The sequence below is a fragment of the Hemibagrus wyckioides genome, linkage group LG24, assembly GCF_019097595.1.
Source record: "Hemibagrus wyckioides isolate EC202008001 linkage group LG24, SWU_Hwy_1.0, whole genome shotgun sequence".
Classification (NCBI taxonomy): Eukaryota; Metazoa; Chordata; class Actinopteri; order Siluriformes; family Bagridae; genus Hemibagrus; species Hemibagrus wyckioides.
Window position 1 is genome coordinate 12,314,956 of NC_080733.1, and position 16,863 is coordinate 12,331,818.

The following is a 16,863-nucleotide window of genomic DNA, read 5'->3' on the forward strand; positions in this document are numbered from 1 at the left end:
TTGTGGGAACAGTTTGGAGATGACCCCTTCCTGTTCCAACATGACTGCACACCAGTGCACAAAGCAAGGTCCATAAAGACATGGATGAGTGAGTTTGGTGTGGAGGAACTTCAGAGTCCTGACCTCAACCTGATAGAACACCTTTGGGATGAATGAAGAGCGGAGACTGCGATAAAGGAATGGTCGAAATTCTCATGAACACACTATTAAACCTTGTGGAAAGCCAGTTGAAGTGATAGATGTTAGCTGTAGTAGCTGTTATAGCTGCAGAGGGCGGGCCAACCCCATATTAAATTCATGTGCATGTAAAAGCAGACGTCCCTGTTTTGGCCTAGCTCACAGTCTCCGCTCTAATCCAATTCAAGGTGTTCTATCAGGTTGATGTGCAGGCCAGTCAAGTTCCTCAACACCACACTCACTCATCCATATCTTTATGGACGTTGCTTGGTGTCCAGTCATGTTGGAACAGGAAGGGGTCATCCCAAAGTTGGGAGCATGAAATTGTCCAAAAATGTCTTGGTATGCTGAAGCATTAAGAGTTCCTTTCACTGGAACTAGGGGGTCAAGCCCAACCCCTGAAAAACAACACCTGAATTCAATGATTTGGAGGTGTGTCCCAAAACTTTTGGCAATATAGTGTACTTGCATAGCAGAAGGCTTCAGTACTGTTAGTTTAGTCTTTAAAGAACAAGCTCAGTACCCTATGTTTTAATTGTGTTAAATGTTTTATCTTATCAGTTGCCAGGTTCACATGATCCAGCATGAGTTTTGTTTAAAGCAACATAGGCCAATATATATATATCAGGGTTCAGCAATCAGTACGCATTACATTACATTACTTCACATTAACAATATTGTACTTTATCTGTCATGATTTTTTATTTTTTATTCACTCAATGTTGAAGTTAATTTATTTGTTATCCGAGGTCTTTGTTACTCATTTTGTAAGATTTTTTTAAATGATGTATTTATTGCAGGCGCTGATTGAAGCCTTCATCAAAGACAACATTACACACAACCTGCCCAACAGCTTCAGACACTCCATTCAGCTGGAGCTGCTGCACAAGGTTCAACAAGGGTGAGACACACCAGTTATACCATGTGATCACGTCATCAGCGGGTCATTTCATTTAGTAATCAATTGTGGAAAACGTGAAAAATTAATTTTAGATCGAACTCCTGTTTCTGATTGGTCAAAAGGTGTTGCTTTTTCCATAACAGCAGCTTTGACATTGTTTCCACATGCAAGGTTTATATTAATGTGCCTCTAATACACTAGTTTGTATAATAACAACTTTCCGGGAGCAGAAATAATAATAGGCTAATAATAAAATTGTTTAATGTTATTTAAGTAAGGCATGAAGTATAATGACTGTGTGTAAACAGGGACACGACTCTGGAGGAGGTGTGCTATAAGCTGTGTGTGTGTAATGCAATACGGGACGCTCTGGAAGGTCAAGTGCTCAGTGTTCGCTTCCACCAGCTGCTGCTCAAACCCAGCAAACGCACCATCAGCTTCCTGCTGGAGGTACAGGGGAGAAATCCTTTTACTGACTGACACAAACAAACCTATTACTTTATCTCCTTCATAGTTTAAGCTTTCTAATGTCTGTTTGAAGGTATGTACAAGGTCATTGGATAAGGAGCATACCTCAGAGATGTCCAAAAGGAAAATGGCTCTTTTTCTCAAGTGAGTACTCTTATTAGGGTCCGTGTCATGCTGAGATGATTTGATTGGTGTTCTGAAATGCTGAATACAAATGTTTACACACAGGAATCTTTGTGAGAGGTTAGAGGAGGTTCCTCTGGCCTACATGGTTTCGTCCCATAAGCTCTTCATGGAACTGCTTTCAGATGAGGAAAAGAAAACCCTGCTGGATCAGATGAGGAGAAGATCAGCTACAGTTAACCTCAGTGCCAAGCCTCTGCCCTCTTTCTACGACATCCCAGGTATGTTAGGTGCTGAAGCCCACGGTCGATCATACCTTTTATTTTATGATAGTAATATAGTTATGCACAGAGCATTGTGAAAATTCTGAATTGTACCCATTTGTAGCCTCTGCTAGTGTGAATATTGGTCAGCTGGAGCAGCAGCTCATTCTCTCACTGGATGCACGTCAGATCCGACAGATCCTCATCGAGCTTCATGGCATGGCTGAACGCTCCTTCTGGAGAGTAAATAGCAAGGTCAGAAGAATGAAAGTTTAAGGAAGTGTGTTCATTGGAAATTTCACCATAAAATACATGATCATTCACTTGGCAATCTGGCATTGCTTTTGTTCTTAATCGGTTTTACCATGTTATGTGCTATGCATAACCAGTTTGAGCCGTTGCACTTCTATATAAAATACCGATCAGGCATAACATTATGACCACCTGCCTAATATTGTGTTGGCCCCCTTTTGCTGCCAAAACAGCCCTGACCTGTCATGCACTGTGTATTCTGACACTTTTCTATCAGAACCAGCCTTACCTTTTTCAGCAGTTTGAGCAACAGTAGCTCGTCTGTTGGATCGGATCACACGGGCCAGCCTTCACTTCCACGTGTATCAATGTGCCTTGGCTGCCTATGACCCTGTCGCCGGTTCACCACCGTTCCTTCCTTGGACCACTTTTGATAGATACTGACCACTGCAGACCGGGAACACCCCACAAGAGCTGCAGTTTTGGAGATGCTCTGATCCAGTCGTCTAGCCATCACAATTTGGTCCCTTGTCAAACTCGCTCAAATCCTTACGCTTGTCCATTTTTCCTGCTTCTAACACCAACTTTGAGGACAAAATGTTCACTTGCTGCCTAATATATCCCACCCACTAACAGGTGCCATGATGAGGAGATCATCAGTGTTATTCACTTCACCTCTCAGTGCTCATAATATTATGGCTGATCGGTGTATAGTTAAAATGTATATATGCTTGTGAGAAGGCAAGCATGTCCTCATAATCCATGTCGTACAGATTATCCAGGATCTAAACATACTGCTAAACACAAGCCCAGAGAGATAAATTAATACAGGAACATAAGCATATGGGTGTTTTTTTTTTTTTTTAAATAATTGAATACAGTTGTAATGTATTTCTAATTAGGAGTGAAAATGATCAGTTACTAGTCACTGATGCATGGGATTTTTTGGGTTCATCATTGGTTCTACTGTTTGCTTTGCCTTTAGTGGGAAGTTCCTGTAGACTACATAAATGTCATCCTCGCCATTAAGGATAACCTCACGCGGGACCTCCTGTACATTCTAATGGCCAAAGGCCTTCACTGTGTCAGTATAAAGGTTTGTACTTTGAACTGTGTTATTACTATCAGAAATGTACCTTTTCTTTCTGGAATTATATGCTATACTTTATTTTAAATTTAAGAATTTAGAGAAGTAGGCTTATCTCTAGCATTGTTTTCTGAAAACATAATGGTGAGTTTGATTTAATTTTTACATGAAGAATGCTGTTTGTTGCAGGACTTTGTTCATGCGCGCCAGCTTTTCTCAGCCTGCCTGGAGCTGGTGACTGAATTCTCGCCTAAGCTGCGGCAGGTCATGTTGAACGAGATGCTGCTGCTAGAGGTGCGAGCACACGAGGCCGAGGGTGGGATGGAAAGACCTCCTTCAGACCTGGTGAGCAGGGTCCGAGGCTACCTCGAGATGAGGATCCACGGTAAGAGAAGCATTTTTCTCCTCACTGCTTATTGAGTTAGAGCATGATTGTCATAGATTCATAGTAGTTGCTCTAATTTAATGGTATGTGATGTCAATTTATTTTTTCAGATATTCCACTTAGACAGGTCATTGGGGAAGAGTGTGTGGCTTTCATGTTAAACTGGAGAGAGAATGAATATCTCACATTACAGGTTCCTCAGTCACTTGTGAACAACAACCCTTATATTAAGGTGAGAATATATCTGTGCATCTGCTTAGTTATTTAGAGGAAATGGGGTTCCTTTTTCTTTGCTTGTAAATATTTTATTTTGCATTTTTTACCACTAACTTAAAAAAGTCTGATTTAAGATAATAGTATTTAATATTATCAGTCATTTAGTCAGTGTTATTAAGCATGGCGTCATTGTATTTCTGTCTCATTTCATGATTTTCCTGTGGGTTTGTGTGTAAAGCTGGGGCAGCTTCTGGCTTCCACCTGTAAAGAGCTCCCAGGTCCTAAAGAGAGTCGGCGCACCGCCAAAGAACTGTGGGAGGTGGTGGTGCAGATCTGCAGCGTGTCCAGCCAGCACAAACGGACCAGCGACGGCAGAGTCAGCCTCATCAAACAGAGAGATTCCTCACTTGGCATCCTACCCAGGTGAGGCATACAGTCAGCAAGACCTGGTCAAGCATGTGCTCCTATTCTGGTGTTTAGTGTAAACATTCCCTGAGGTTCTTGATTTTATGCATGATTGACCGATTGGATTGTAAGCATGAGCAGGTTTACAGAAAAAAATATCTGAAGTACCTTAAAATGCAGCAAGTGTTCTGCGTCTGTGTAAATATATACCTGATGTGAAGTCCGTTAGTAAAAATGTCCAGTTGAGGAGTAAAACTATTTGGGAACAATACTGAATCTTTCTTTTTTTTCTTTCTATTGCTCTCAGGAGCAAATTCATCACATTTGTCAAAAAACTACGGGTGAGTTTGTAATGCTTTTGCTTGTGTACATGCTGTTAAAGTATTATAACACTTCAGAAAAAGTTTATTATAATTTTAATTTATATTTAAATGTGACGCCACTTTATCATGATTTTCTTCAGGAGCCTTTGGTGCTGACCACACTCATCTCTTTATTTGTGAGACTGCATAGTATTGTAAGGGTGGGTATGAAGACAAATGAATTCTCTTATGTCTTAGTTCAACTTCAGATTTAATATATAAACGTCCAGTTTACCTAAATGTAAGCATTAAGCCTTTTGCAATGGACTCCCTTTTCTTAGGATGACATTGTGAATGAAGTGACAGCAGAACATCTCTCCATATGGCCTTCCTCCCTGGCAAAGTAAGAGTCATATGCCTGCTGGCTTCTTCTATACATTTGAAAAGAGCTTTGCATAATGAAGATTTGTGGAAGAGCCGTAAGTATTGTATTTTTAACCAAAGAATGTAATGCGTGTCTTCCAGTATACAGTGTGTTGATGTGGAGGCTGTAGCAGTAACCGTGAAGGAGCTCGTAACCTATGCTCTCACCCTCAACCCCAACAACCAGTCCTGGCTCATCACCCAAGCTGATATTTACTTTGGTAAGTTGCTATATAAAACTTAGGTGGTGATCTAAATAATTATTTATAATGTTGATTAACACTAATGTCTTTTTTTTTTTTTGTTCTCTCTGTGCAGTGACGAATCAGTACTCTGCTGCCATGCACTACTACCTACAGGCGGGTATGGTGTGCTCCGATTTCTTCACCAAACCTGTCCCGCCTGATGTCTACACTGATCAGGTACAACCAGACATGACCTCTGTTACTTATAGCTTACAGTTTATCATTACACAAACAAATTCAAGTAAAGTCACCTATGATGCCAAGGACATGTGGTGCTGTTATAGGAAGATGATCGACACTGAAGTGTGTGATTGTGTCCTGTGTAATGTAGAGTTATTCTTACCACTTGACGTTGATCATTAAAGTGATTTATTTCACTTGAACCATTACTGAATACTTTTTCCTGCCCTTCTGCAATTTGGTCACTTACCAGTTACCACCCACCTCCAAGCTCTTCCCAGTCATACAACAACCACCAGCTTGGGAGGGTGAAGGTGAACACGTGCTTTGTCTTAGACGTGTGAAGCCCTCGAAGGGCTAGTATCACTGTGATTGATTGATTTGATATTCTTCCCTCATACCCAGAGTGCACGGTGCTCTCTTGGCCACTGATGATTGTGGCATCACCGGCCCCGTAGCAGAAAGCTTCTTTCGTAAACAGTAAATACATAACATGTAAAAACAAAAATTATATATTGTCAGGCTTGAATTATCTGGAGTGGCTACTCTAAACATTCCCTACAAATTGAATTAGCTGTTACAATAGAAACCATACTGTATTGCAATGCTGCTGTTTACAGTTATAGCTCTTTATTACTTCACAGCTGTTAATGTTTTGACAGGTTCTGAAGAGAATGATCAAGTGTTGCTCCTTGCTAAACTGCCATACTCAGGTAAGGAAGCACACTCTGTGGTACTCAGTTAAAGGTATCTAAAAACAGGAAATGTGGATGTAATGACGCCGTTGGTTCTGTAGGTCGCTGTTCTCTGCCAGTTTCTGAGAGAAGTCGACTATATGACTGCATTCAAAGCTCTCCAGGAGCAGAACAGGTATGAAGGCAAACAGATTAGTTTCGTACGATTATATTATCCACTCAGTATACAATCCAAGTGTATGGATAATATAAGTATTAAGTTATTATTATTATTTTTTGTATTAAGCCATGATTCCATGGATTCGTTTTATGATTACATCTGGGACGTGACCATTCTGGAGTATTTGACCCGTATCCTTTCAGAAACTTGTTTGTATCTGTGTGTTTAGCTGCTATGTGAAGACCAAGTATCTGGAAATGTATTTTATTGAAATGTTAAATGTATTAAAGTGAATTCTGTTAATTAACTAGCTACAGTAATACAAAGAAAATCAGAAGTCAGTGTCCTCACAAACAGTAAAACCAGTGTTTCACTATCGATGGACTACTTTAGTCTTAACTCTTGCAGATATTCATCACAAACGTGGTGAGCTTGAAAAAAGACAAGTTGCTGTAAGTATCATATAAATTATTTTCACTAACTTGCCCTGCAAAATAGGGCTATTTATTAAATCAGGCTATTTTAGGTTGTTCATTATACAGTAGACCTGATGTAGACCTAGTTTTGTAGCAATTATTTCATTTTCTCTCCCCTTTTTGCATGAAATACCTATATACACCGATCAGACATAACATTATGAGCAGTGACCAGTGAAGTAACACTGATTAGCTCCTCATCACGGCACCTGTTAGTGCATTAGTGCACCTGTTAGGTCAGGTGTGTCGCTGATCTGGGGAACACATGGCACCAGGATGCCCTATGGGAAGAAGGCAAGCCGGTGGAGGCAGTGTCATGCTTTAGGAAATGTTCTGCTGGGAAACCTTAGGTCCTGCCATCCATGTGGATGATAGTTTGACACGTTCCACCTACCTAAGCATTGCTGCCTTTCATGGAAACGGTATTCCGTGATGGCTGTGGTCTCTTTCAGCTGGATAATGCGTCGTGCCACAAAGCAGAAATGGTTCAGGAACGAGTTTGAGGTGTTAACTTGGCCTCCAATTTCAATCTAATCGAGCATCTGTGGGATGTGCTGAACAAGCAAGTCCAATCCATTGAGGCCTCACCTCACAATATACAGGAATTAAAGGATCTTCTACTAACATCTTGGTGCCATGTACCACAGCACACCTTCAGGGATCTAGTGCAGTCCATGCCTCGATGGTTCAGGGCTGTTTTAACAGTTAAAGAGGGACCAACACAATATTAGGCATAATGTTATGGCTGATTGGTGTATATTTTTTGCTTTATAACTTATGACATATTAAGATCTACTGCTTTCAGCACAAGTTAACCAGACACTTGAGTGATATTAAGCTCTGATTCGAACAGATCAAAGCTATCGGACAGACGGAGCTCAACTCCAGCAACCCAGAGGAAGTTTTGCAACTCGCTGCTCAGAAGAGAAAGAAAAAATTCCTTCAGGCCATGGCAAAACTTTACTTTTAAAGTAAATTCACAGCAAACAAAATATGTACATTTATTTTTTAAAACAACAAAAATAAATACATTCAGTAACGCCAGTATTTTCTTCCGTAGATTTCTTTTACAAATATACACTATTGATCTATGATCAAAATATATATCCATATACACACACACAAAAATTACAATTACTTTATGAAGCTACAGCACACAGGACCGTCACATGACAAGCACAACATTAATAACCTTGTGTTACTGAATGCTGTTTAATCTTCAGCTGCTAATTTGGACTTTGGGGTAAGAATCATAAATAATTTTCCAATAGCTTTAGTGATACTGAAATAGATTCATTCTGTACAATAATGCACATACTTAACAAAATAGTAAAAAAAAAAAAAAAGAATTATCAGGTTCACCGGTGTTCAGATATCAAAATTAAACATAACATTTTAAGACAGTTGAAATTTGGTCCTTTTACAGTACCATTTACAGGTCATTTTAGTTACATAGCATGGAATATTGCACATTATATGTGAATATAATGGATAAGATTTCTAATCGGCAAATCTTCCAGGGTAATACAGTTTTCAAATATTTTCGACAGTCAAGCTTCATAAGTAATTAAACATTTATTTACAAACTTTTCTCTTAACAGTGATGGTAATAAAATCCCTGAGGATGTGCTTTGCTTATGTCTTAGTGAATTATATCCACAGTGAATTGTTTCAGGTTTGGGATAAAATGAAATGCAGTTCATGGAAGTCTTTCTTTAAACAAATCTCAACCTTCCTATTCACATTATACAATATATTAATCTCCCAGCTGCTCTGAAATGCAGACTGCTGCGGCACAGTACAGTAGCTTTAAGCTGTAGGGACGAGAGAAGCATTGGGACATGGTGCAGCACTGATCCCTCAGTGTGTGCTGGATTTCTCCGCGCTGCTCGGTGGTGTAGGGGGAAAGATGCCGCTTGTGCGAATAGTCCGTTTTTGCTGTGCTTCGTTCTGTCAGAACAAAACGTATGGTTAATTGGTACAATAAAGTGCAGTTGTGTCATATACGCTGGGTGATGTGCTGATAATATCAATCATGATCAGTTTTCACAATTAAACCTGAATGGAAGCAGCTGATATGATGTTAGAATTTTTTAGCTGTTAAACTGTCTCAATAAATAAAAAAATAAAATAAAAATAAATAATAATTAAAAGTAAATAAATCAATTTAGAAATGTTAAAAAATATAAAATAATTCTCATTTCCTAAGGTAACTATTTGTATATATATTTATAATCATTCTTATTTATATCATTTATTTATTTGTAATCATTTTTAGTATTAAAATTAATACTTTAATTAATTAATTATTATTATTATTATATTAATTAATATAATATTATTATTTTTTAGGTATGATCAATCAAGTCCCCCCCCTCCATTTATAAAAGCATCACTGCTGTTTTGCTGGATACACATTCATTGTAGAATAACCTCTGACAATCATACAGTATTTATTTATTTATTTTTTTTGCAAAGCCCTATTGCCATACATCATCTTTGTTTGACACGAATCTTAAATTCTAATTTTATTCATTCTTATTAAATAAAATCGCCACCTGACTGAAGGCACCTCTTTCTGTTCCTTAACGAAAATTGTATTACTAAAATAACCAGTTCGTCTTGTTTCCCACTATAACTCACCAGCATGGAGAGGTAGCTGATGTGGGTCTGGATGTTGTGTCGGTCCTCGGAAGAGACTTTTGCAAACGTTTTAAGCCTTGCAGTCTCGTAACCCATCATGGTCTCTACAAAAGGAGCCATCCAGTTCACACAGCTCTCTACTGCCTCCCAGGTCAAACCTGTGACAGGAAGGAAAAGAGAGAAAACATTTGGTATACAGTCTAGAAACAGATATAAAGTAAATATAATCATACTTTTCTATAAATAAACGTCAGCATAAGTTAATGTGAATGTAATGCAAACAGGAAAGGAAACCGCAATGAGAAATTAATGATTTAAGTGCTATTTATACAATAGAAAATGTTGGTTTATCACACTATGGTATCATGGGGAAAAACTCTGTGTGGCTGATATGTTAGCTACATTTTATGCAATTCTGGAAATTCCACTGATTTAAAAAAAATAAAAATAAATAAATAATAAAAAGTGCTTGAAATCTCGAAGTTATTCTTACCTGATACTTTCTGTACAACTTCAAATGATATAAAGTGGCAAAAGGCGGCTGCAGCCAGCACCCCGTATTTAAACTCCAGTGAGTTGATATCTAGGATGCACAAATCTAAAAGCTGAGAGAAAAGCAAAATGTTTGAAAATTCAGTAAAGGGATAAATGTAGATATGTGTGATGTGTATAGGAAAACTTCACACAGTGAAAATAACTCTATTATACAGTATAAAGTTCTCTAGAGTTTCCTGAACTCTCTATTTTGCTTTAGTTAGCATTTAGCATAGAAAAAAACGACCAACTGGACTGGCCGACAAACGTGGCACTGGACCATCACATTCTCAGCCAGTAAAAGTTTTCAGACAGCTTTAAGCAGACTGACTGGTTTCACCACTATGTTTGCTAAACTGGCTCTTTGCATGCTCTTCGAAGAAGATCATCTACACAAGATCATCATTCCACCTGAATTCGTCAGAATATAGCTATAGTGGCATCTTAACCCAGGACAAGACAATAGAGCTTAGACTTGCACTAAACCTGCATACATTTACACTTTATTCAAAATAGTCGCACTGTTCTGCCAATCAGCTCTATCTATTTATACTCCTTGCTTATAAATATTCTCTTGCTGTATTATATTTTTGACATAGACAGCTGAAAATAGCCGTTCACTTCATGTATAGATGTGCATGTGACCAATAAATGTTTTACTTCTGAAGGTTTTTCCCCAGACCTCCACACATATATAAATATTAAAGTGCTCATACCTGTGTGATCTGTATGTACGTCTCTTGTGAAAACTGTGGCACCAGCAGGTTCGTGAAATCGTACACCGAGGCCACCTGTATGTAAAGCTTCATCCACGACACGACCGTTTCAGGATACAAGTCCCAATTTAATGCCTGTAATGTAATGCATCAATTTATCAGGACGCTAGTTTCCACTAAAAAAATACAGTATTGTTAAATAACACGAGTAAGCTCAGCACACATACTTTTAACATGATAAGCTCCATTTGTAGGATCTCTTCTTCAAGACATGCGCCGTCTGTGACGTAGGCCAACTCTGTGAGTTTGGGTGGATAAATTTCCTGAAAGAAAAGCCATGGTTTAGACCTTATTCTTCTCCTTGACGCAATAAGAACTTTTATTCTCCAGCACGGCCTTTACCTCGATTTTGGAGGCGATGAAGAGAGCCGTGATGCCGATGAGCTGAAGCCGTTCCTTTTCCGTGTTCTCTTGGGTGAGCATGAACCTGTCAAAGAAGTCTTGTGCCAGGTAGAATGTCTGTCTGTGAAGCAGATAAGCCTCAGATACCTAAAGGGAGGCAAAATTACATGTTCTTGTATGTGGCTTTTCTCGGTTTGCAAAACACAATGACATTTCCATAGAGTGAACCAAACACTAAATTATTATGAAAAAACATTTACAAGAACAACCACACAAAAGTGGAAAAGATGGAGAGGGCTACATTTATTTTCATTTTATGCTAACTGCGACGACACAATAGCTATAAATCCCTTTTCCCCCCATTCAAAACCTCTAAGAAATGCGTGTTGATGTAATTTGCAACCATGGCCCTGCACTTTAGAGGTTTAACTGGTCCAATAAACTGCTCTAACAGACTCACAGATAGCTTGTTAATAATCTGACGAAACGACCAAATATACAGAGTGATGAACCATGTGAGTAAGGAACATCCAGATCTGCTAATGGATACTGAAGAGTCAATGATTTAACAAAAAGTGTGAGATATTTATAGGTTGTTTACCTCCATGAGCCAGTCAAGTAAAACTGCTCTCATCTTGGGCTGAAGTTTTGGATGCCTCTCCAGACAGGTATTACTGTGCTTATACTTAATCTCCTTGCTCAACATCTTAACCCACACGTCCTCTGAACTCCCCCAGCTACAAGAGCAAAAAGAAGAAGAAGAAGAAGAAAAACGTTTAAAAAGCAGCACACACAAAGTACTGCAATTTCACAATGGGGGCATTAAACAAAGATGGTTGAGATTTACAATAGAAGAACGCAGCACTGTTTATAGCAGGGTTCCTCAAATCTTGCCCTGGAGGGCCAATCCACTGCAGAGTTTAGCTCCAACCCTGATCAAACTCCTCTACCTGATCCTGAAGATACTGATTAGCATGCTCAGGTTTGTTTAATTAAGGTTGGAGCTAAAATCTGCAGGAAAGTGGCTCTCGTGGGCCAGATTTGAGGATCCCTGGTTTATAGCATAATGTTGTACATCAAACTACATCAAAAAAACAGCTATAGATTAAGAAGCATATTTGCATGCAAACTAACTTTGGGTCTTAATGAGCCGGTCAGATTTCGTTATATACAAGAATATTTTGAAATTATACTTCTTCAGCAGCCACCATTAATATTTTTTTTAGCCATAATGTTTTGTATTACTGGTTGGAATTACAAGTCTTTCTTGGCATGCAAATTTCACACTGTCCATTTTTTTAAAAAGCTTTAATCCTAGATAATGACAAAGACAATTTGTTTGCACACACATGGGTGTACTCGTCTCAGAGACACGTTTCGACATCATCATGGCACGTCAACCGACAGCTGCTTGTGTAGGAAGCACATTAGTTCTGTCTAGACAGACATGATTTGCTACATTTTTGTTTTCCACAGATGCCACATTCAGTGACCCAAACCAAGATGTAGAGTTAGAACTGACCTGAGTCGAGGCAGAGGAGATGGTCTAGAACACTGGGACAAGCCTGGCTGGTCAAATGCATCATGAATCCCTTCCATAGGGGTTTCAATTACAACTTCATCATGGCATGCTCCCTCTTGAGCCCGCAGGTTCTGTAATGATAAAGATACCCATAGGAATATTGATGTTGAAAACATGAAGCAGATAAAGAAAAAATAACACGCATCTTTTGCATTGCATGCAATACTGATCAGGGCTGTGGCTTTATGCCAAATTGACAGGACTGCTGATGGAAAAAAGGTTTTGTGTGTGGTGTTTTTTTAAGCTAGTATGTTAAGTAGTCTGCAAGATCTTATTTTACATTTAAATTCGTCATGCACAGGCAAAGGAGAACAATGTGAAAGTGTAAAAGCAGACAGAGAATATACACCACATTGGCAAATGTTTTGGGACATCCCTCCAAATGATTGAATTCAGGTGTTGTTTTTCAGGGATTGTTCTTGGCTCCTTAGTTCTAGTGAAAGGAACTCTTAATGCTTCAGCAAACCAAGACATTTTGGACAAGTTCATCCTCCCCACTTTGTGGGAACAGTTTGGGGATGACTGCACACCAGTGCACAAAGCCAGGTCCATAAAGACACGGATGAGCGAGTTTGGTGTGGAGGAACATGACTTCCCTGCACAGAGTCCTGACCTCAACCCGATAGGACACCTTTGGGATGAATTAGAGCGGAGATTGCAAACCAGACCTCCAGCATCAGTGTCTGACCTCACAAATACGCTTCTACTGGAATGGTCAAAAATTCCCATAAACACACTCCTAAACCTTGTAGAAAGCCTTCACAAAATAGTTGAACCTGTTATAGCTTTCAAGATGTCCCAGTTTTGGAATGGCTCACAATCTCTGTTCTAATTCATCCCAAAGGTGTTCTATCAGGTTGAGGTCAGGACTCTCTGCAGTTCCTCCACACATCAATCATATCTTTATGGACCTTGCTTTGTGCACTGGTGTGCAGTCATGTTGGAACAGGAAGGGGTCATCCCCAAACTGTTCCCACAAAGTTGGGAGCATGAAATTGTCCAAAATGTCTTGGTATACTGAAGCATTAAGAGTTCCTTTCACTGGAACTAAGGGGCCAAGAACAACCCCTGAAAAACAACCCCTGATTTGGAGGGGGTATACACACATGATGGACAGAAGTATGATAAAATCAGAACTGTAGTGATCTCATAGTGATTCGGGTGGGAATGTTTTTTAGCGAAGGTAGATGACGGCTATATCGTCATGTTAAGGAAAGTCTCAAATAAGAATCAAAGACTTTAAATAAAGAAGGATGGGACATAAAAATGGCATGGAAATAAATAAAGATATTAATGAAAGCAGTTACTATTATGTTTCTTTTCCCCTTGGCTGCTATTGTCATTTCTGTCATTCTGCCCATTTTTGGAGAAAAGATAGAGAGAGATAGTTTCAGGCCTATTTACATTTTGTTGGGACATTTAAACCTGGACACTGACTGATCCTAATAAGGAGACTGATTCATGATGAACATACCTGAGGTTCACCATTTCGCCTTTTGCTCAGGGCTTTCTTCCTGTTGCACTGCTGTAGGACATTAAGAAGGTGGTTAAGAGCGACAATCAATGATTCAAGTACAATATAAACTAAAGCAGGAATGAAATAGTGTCCAAACCTCCTTCTTGATTTTTGCTATCTTGTCTGTATGGGTGGCTCCATTCTCATGTTTAGCTTGAAGGCGTCCACTACAAAGCAGGAGGAGGGTGGAGAGTTTTAGAAACGCATACAGCTTCACAAATACACAGTATTAAGAGTTTCCTAAGGCATTTTTCTTACCTCCGTCTGGTCATTATGCTGTATATTGGGTTGTTTATTGCTGTATATTGCGGTGTTTCTGAAAGAGTGAAAGATAAATAGATGATATTCACACTTCAACCAAGTTAGCCAATGGGAACAATAGCAAAGCAGAGCGCGCCATTTCACCCCAATATTCACACTTCAGAGTCATCTAGAATTAAATAACCTACATTATCATTTAGTTGTGCACCGTGTGAGCATCTTCGCAGTGTCTTCTGGCCATTTTGAAGCGAGTATAATAAATATGTTTAGTTGTTTATCTGCAGATCCGAAAGTAGGTACGCGCCAAAATGAAGCCGGGCGGCGCAAATAAAGCGGCAGAAGTTTTTTTTTTTGCAATCACAGAAACCAGTTTATCAACATTAAACACACATCTAAAACACAGAAGTGCTCCATTCACAAGATCTACAATAGTATATCCAAATCCTGGCTGTAAAAAATACATTTAAATATGCATGCAACACTGCACGAGCTTATCTCTATTTGTTACCCACCGCCCATTCATATCATCCCTCCAAATCTCCAGCAGGGTTAACTACAATACTTTTACACGATTAAACACGTCGATCCAACTCTTTTTTTGGTCCCAGGTTATTCATAAAAATGCGTTCACGTGTCTTTTAATTTTTTTTTTATTTTGCATATTCCGTGCACTAGACGTAGTTCTCAATTGTAGCTGGTTAGCTTAGTAGCTAAGCTGAAAGAGCAGATCATATTCCTACAAATTACTGACACAAAACACTTTGCATCGTCGCCTAGCACGCACGCGTGTAGGGATCTTTTGCAGAAAATATAATTATATGAAGCTCGATATAGCATAATAAACAGATAGTAGAGAAGTAGACTTCCTGATCCTACCTTCCGACGCAGTTTTTGAAGTGGAGTGAAGGACTCGCGCCGGCGCCAACACTTTATATACGGGGAGTCACTTTGTTTCTATTGCGCATGTCTTGTCCCGCGTTAATATTTACATTTTAGCAGGCCTACACACAGATATTAATGTTATACACGTTAATAACAGGTTTATAACATGTATTAAAGGACAGCGTGCTCTCACTTAAACTCTTCAGATGAGTTATAACATCATTTATAAAACATTAATAAAGGGTTTTTTTTTCCCGCGGTAAACCGTTAAACAATGCGAAAGTGTTTTTATTTCATTATTATTATTTTTAATATAATTATATATTTGACGTCAAATCTAAATAGAAATCTAAAGTATTCCGTGAAACATCCACTTTATAGTTTTGCCCCTTTATTTAAAATATAATAATAATAACTTATTGTTAAAGCTTCCCTGTTGTCGTTTTTATTTCCGTAGTAGGAGGAGTTCAAGAAAAAATTGACCAATCCATGAACAGGCAACAAGTGGGCGAGGTTTCCCCTGCAAATGCCAAAGACTGGAGAACAGGAGGCGTGACTTAGAGCTATGTTGGCCAATGACGTAGCGATAAACTATGGCCACGTGCGTTTTGGGGAGAATGTAAACAAACACACTGGAGTCGTTCGAGCTCCACGTGGAAGACGCTAGGGAACGAGAATGTGTGAAAGAAAAGGAAATGTAACAGTAAACAAAGGGTTTTCAGCGTAATCACGGATTTTGGCTTTCATTTTAGGTCTTATTAAAGAGAGAGAGAGAGAGAGAGAGAGAGAGAGAGACCTATCAATTTTGCAGTGGCCGCAAGAACGTGTCTCAGACAAAAAGGAGGAAATCTCTCATGAGACGCCTTTTCACATACGATTTGCCAACCCAACTCTAGCATTAACTCACGTCACCCAGTTTGTGGTACTCCAAAGCAAGTCATGCAGATACATGTTGACATACACTATATTGGCAAAAGTTTTGGGACACCCATCCAAATCATTCAATTCAGGTGTTTTTTTTTTTTTGTTTTTTTTCAGGGGTTGGTCTTGGCCTCTTAGTTCCAGTGAAAGGAACTCTTAATGCTTCAGCATACCAAGACATTTTGGACAATTTCATGCATCCATCTTTGTGGGAACAGTTTGGGGATGACCCCTTCTTGTTCCAAACTTGCTCATCCATGTCTTTATGGACCTTGCATTGTGCAGTGGTGTACAGTCATGTTGGAACAGGAAATGTTCCCCAAATGGTTCCCACAAAGATGGAAGCATGAAATTGTCCAAAATATCTTGGTATGCTCAAGCATTAAGAGTTTACTGGAACTAAGGGGCCAAGCCCAACCCCTGAAAAACAACCCCTGATTTCAATGATTTGGAGGAGTGTCCCAAACGTTTGCCAATATAGTGTAAATAACATTGACTACATATTGCTCTTAAATTTGTGAACAGGGTTGAAACTGACTGGGTTGTGTTTTAGCATGGAATTAGCAAATAAACAAATTGTGGTTAACTAGCATCCAGTATTCTAATGATCTACTTAAAATAAATGTTGTGATTAATACTTTGCTTTCT

The 16,863-nt window shown here is 39.0% G+C and overlaps 2 protein-coding genes across 4 annotated transcripts in view; one reads left to right on the forward strand and one right to left on the reverse strand.

Moving 5' to 3' along the window:
- The window catches only part of ints8 (integrator complex subunit 8), a 14,410-nt gene extending 6,608 nt beyond the window's left edge, over positions 1 to 7,802 (forward strand). Inside the window, exons 10-28 of the mRNA XM_058378221.1 lie at positions 978 to 1,078; positions 1,387 to 1,528; positions 1,620 to 1,690; positions 1,775 to 1,950; positions 2,057 to 2,187; positions 3,170 to 3,280; positions 3,461 to 3,656; positions 3,767 to 3,888; positions 4,111 to 4,295; positions 4,585 to 4,618; positions 4,741 to 4,800; positions 4,921 to 4,982; positions 5,105 to 5,223; positions 5,321 to 5,424; positions 6,090 to 6,140; positions 6,224 to 6,297; positions 6,409 to 6,473; positions 6,691 to 6,734; positions 7,612 to 7,802. Of these exons, the coding sequence (XP_058234204.1) occupies positions 978 to 1,078; positions 1,387 to 1,528; positions 1,620 to 1,690; positions 1,775 to 1,950; positions 2,057 to 2,187; positions 3,170 to 3,280; positions 3,461 to 3,656; positions 3,767 to 3,888; positions 4,111 to 4,295; positions 4,585 to 4,618; positions 4,741 to 4,800; positions 4,921 to 4,982; positions 5,105 to 5,223; positions 5,321 to 5,424; positions 6,090 to 6,140; positions 6,224 to 6,297; positions 6,409 to 6,473; positions 6,691 to 6,734; positions 7,612 to 7,728 (1,965 nt within the window). The 3' untranslated portion in view covers positions 7,729 to 7,802. The remainder of the gene's footprint in view (positions 1 to 977; positions 1,079 to 1,386; positions 1,529 to 1,619; positions 1,691 to 1,774; positions 1,951 to 2,056; positions 2,188 to 3,169; positions 3,281 to 3,460; positions 3,657 to 3,766; positions 3,889 to 4,110; positions 4,296 to 4,584; positions 4,619 to 4,740; positions 4,801 to 4,920; positions 4,983 to 5,104; positions 5,224 to 5,320; positions 5,425 to 6,089; positions 6,141 to 6,223; positions 6,298 to 6,408; positions 6,474 to 6,690; positions 6,735 to 7,611) is intronic.
- A 1-nt stretch (position 7,803) lies between these two features.
- Positions 7,804 to 15,515, reverse strand: LOC131345370 (G1/S-specific cyclin-E2-like). Of its 3 annotated transcripts, none has more exons than XM_058378225.1 (12): positions 15,289 to 15,515; positions 14,410 to 14,467; positions 14,249 to 14,318; positions 14,110 to 14,157; positions 12,576 to 12,706; positions 11,655 to 11,790; positions 11,054 to 11,200; positions 10,879 to 10,974; positions 10,652 to 10,786; positions 9,895 to 10,006; positions 9,402 to 9,559; positions 7,804 to 8,708 (listed from the first exon to the last, which is right to left on the reverse strand). In XM_058378225.1, exons 2-12 carry the CDS (start codon positions 14,421 to 14,423, stop codon positions 8,619 to 8,621), a joined length of 1,137 nt encoding a protein of 378 aa, XP_058234208.1. In that variant the 5' UTR covers positions 14,424 to 14,467; positions 15,289 to 15,515; the 3' UTR covers positions 7,804 to 8,618. The 3 variants fall into 3 exon arrangements, with proteins under 3 accessions (XP_058234208.1, XP_058234206.1, XP_058234207.1); XM_058378223.1 differs by having other exon boundaries at positions 7,805 to 8,708; positions 14,110 to 14,160; positions 15,289 to 15,512; XM_058378224.1 differs by lacking the exon at positions 15,289 to 15,515 and adding an exon at positions 14,601 to 14,621 and having other exon boundaries at positions 7,805 to 8,708; positions 14,110 to 14,160.
- Positions 15,516 to 16,863: the final 1,348 nt, after the last annotated feature.

Coding starts and splice junctions, on each gene's coding strand:
- LOC131345370 (XM_058378223.1), bottom strand. Junction 12,707..14,109: donor GGCGAAATGGTGAACCTCAG/GTATGTTCATCA, acceptor TTATCATTACAG/AACCTGCGGGCTCAAGAGGG. Junction 10,787..10,878: donor TGGAGCTTATCATGTTAAAA/GTATGTGTGCTG, acceptor ATTACATTACAG/GCATTAAATTGGGACTTGTA.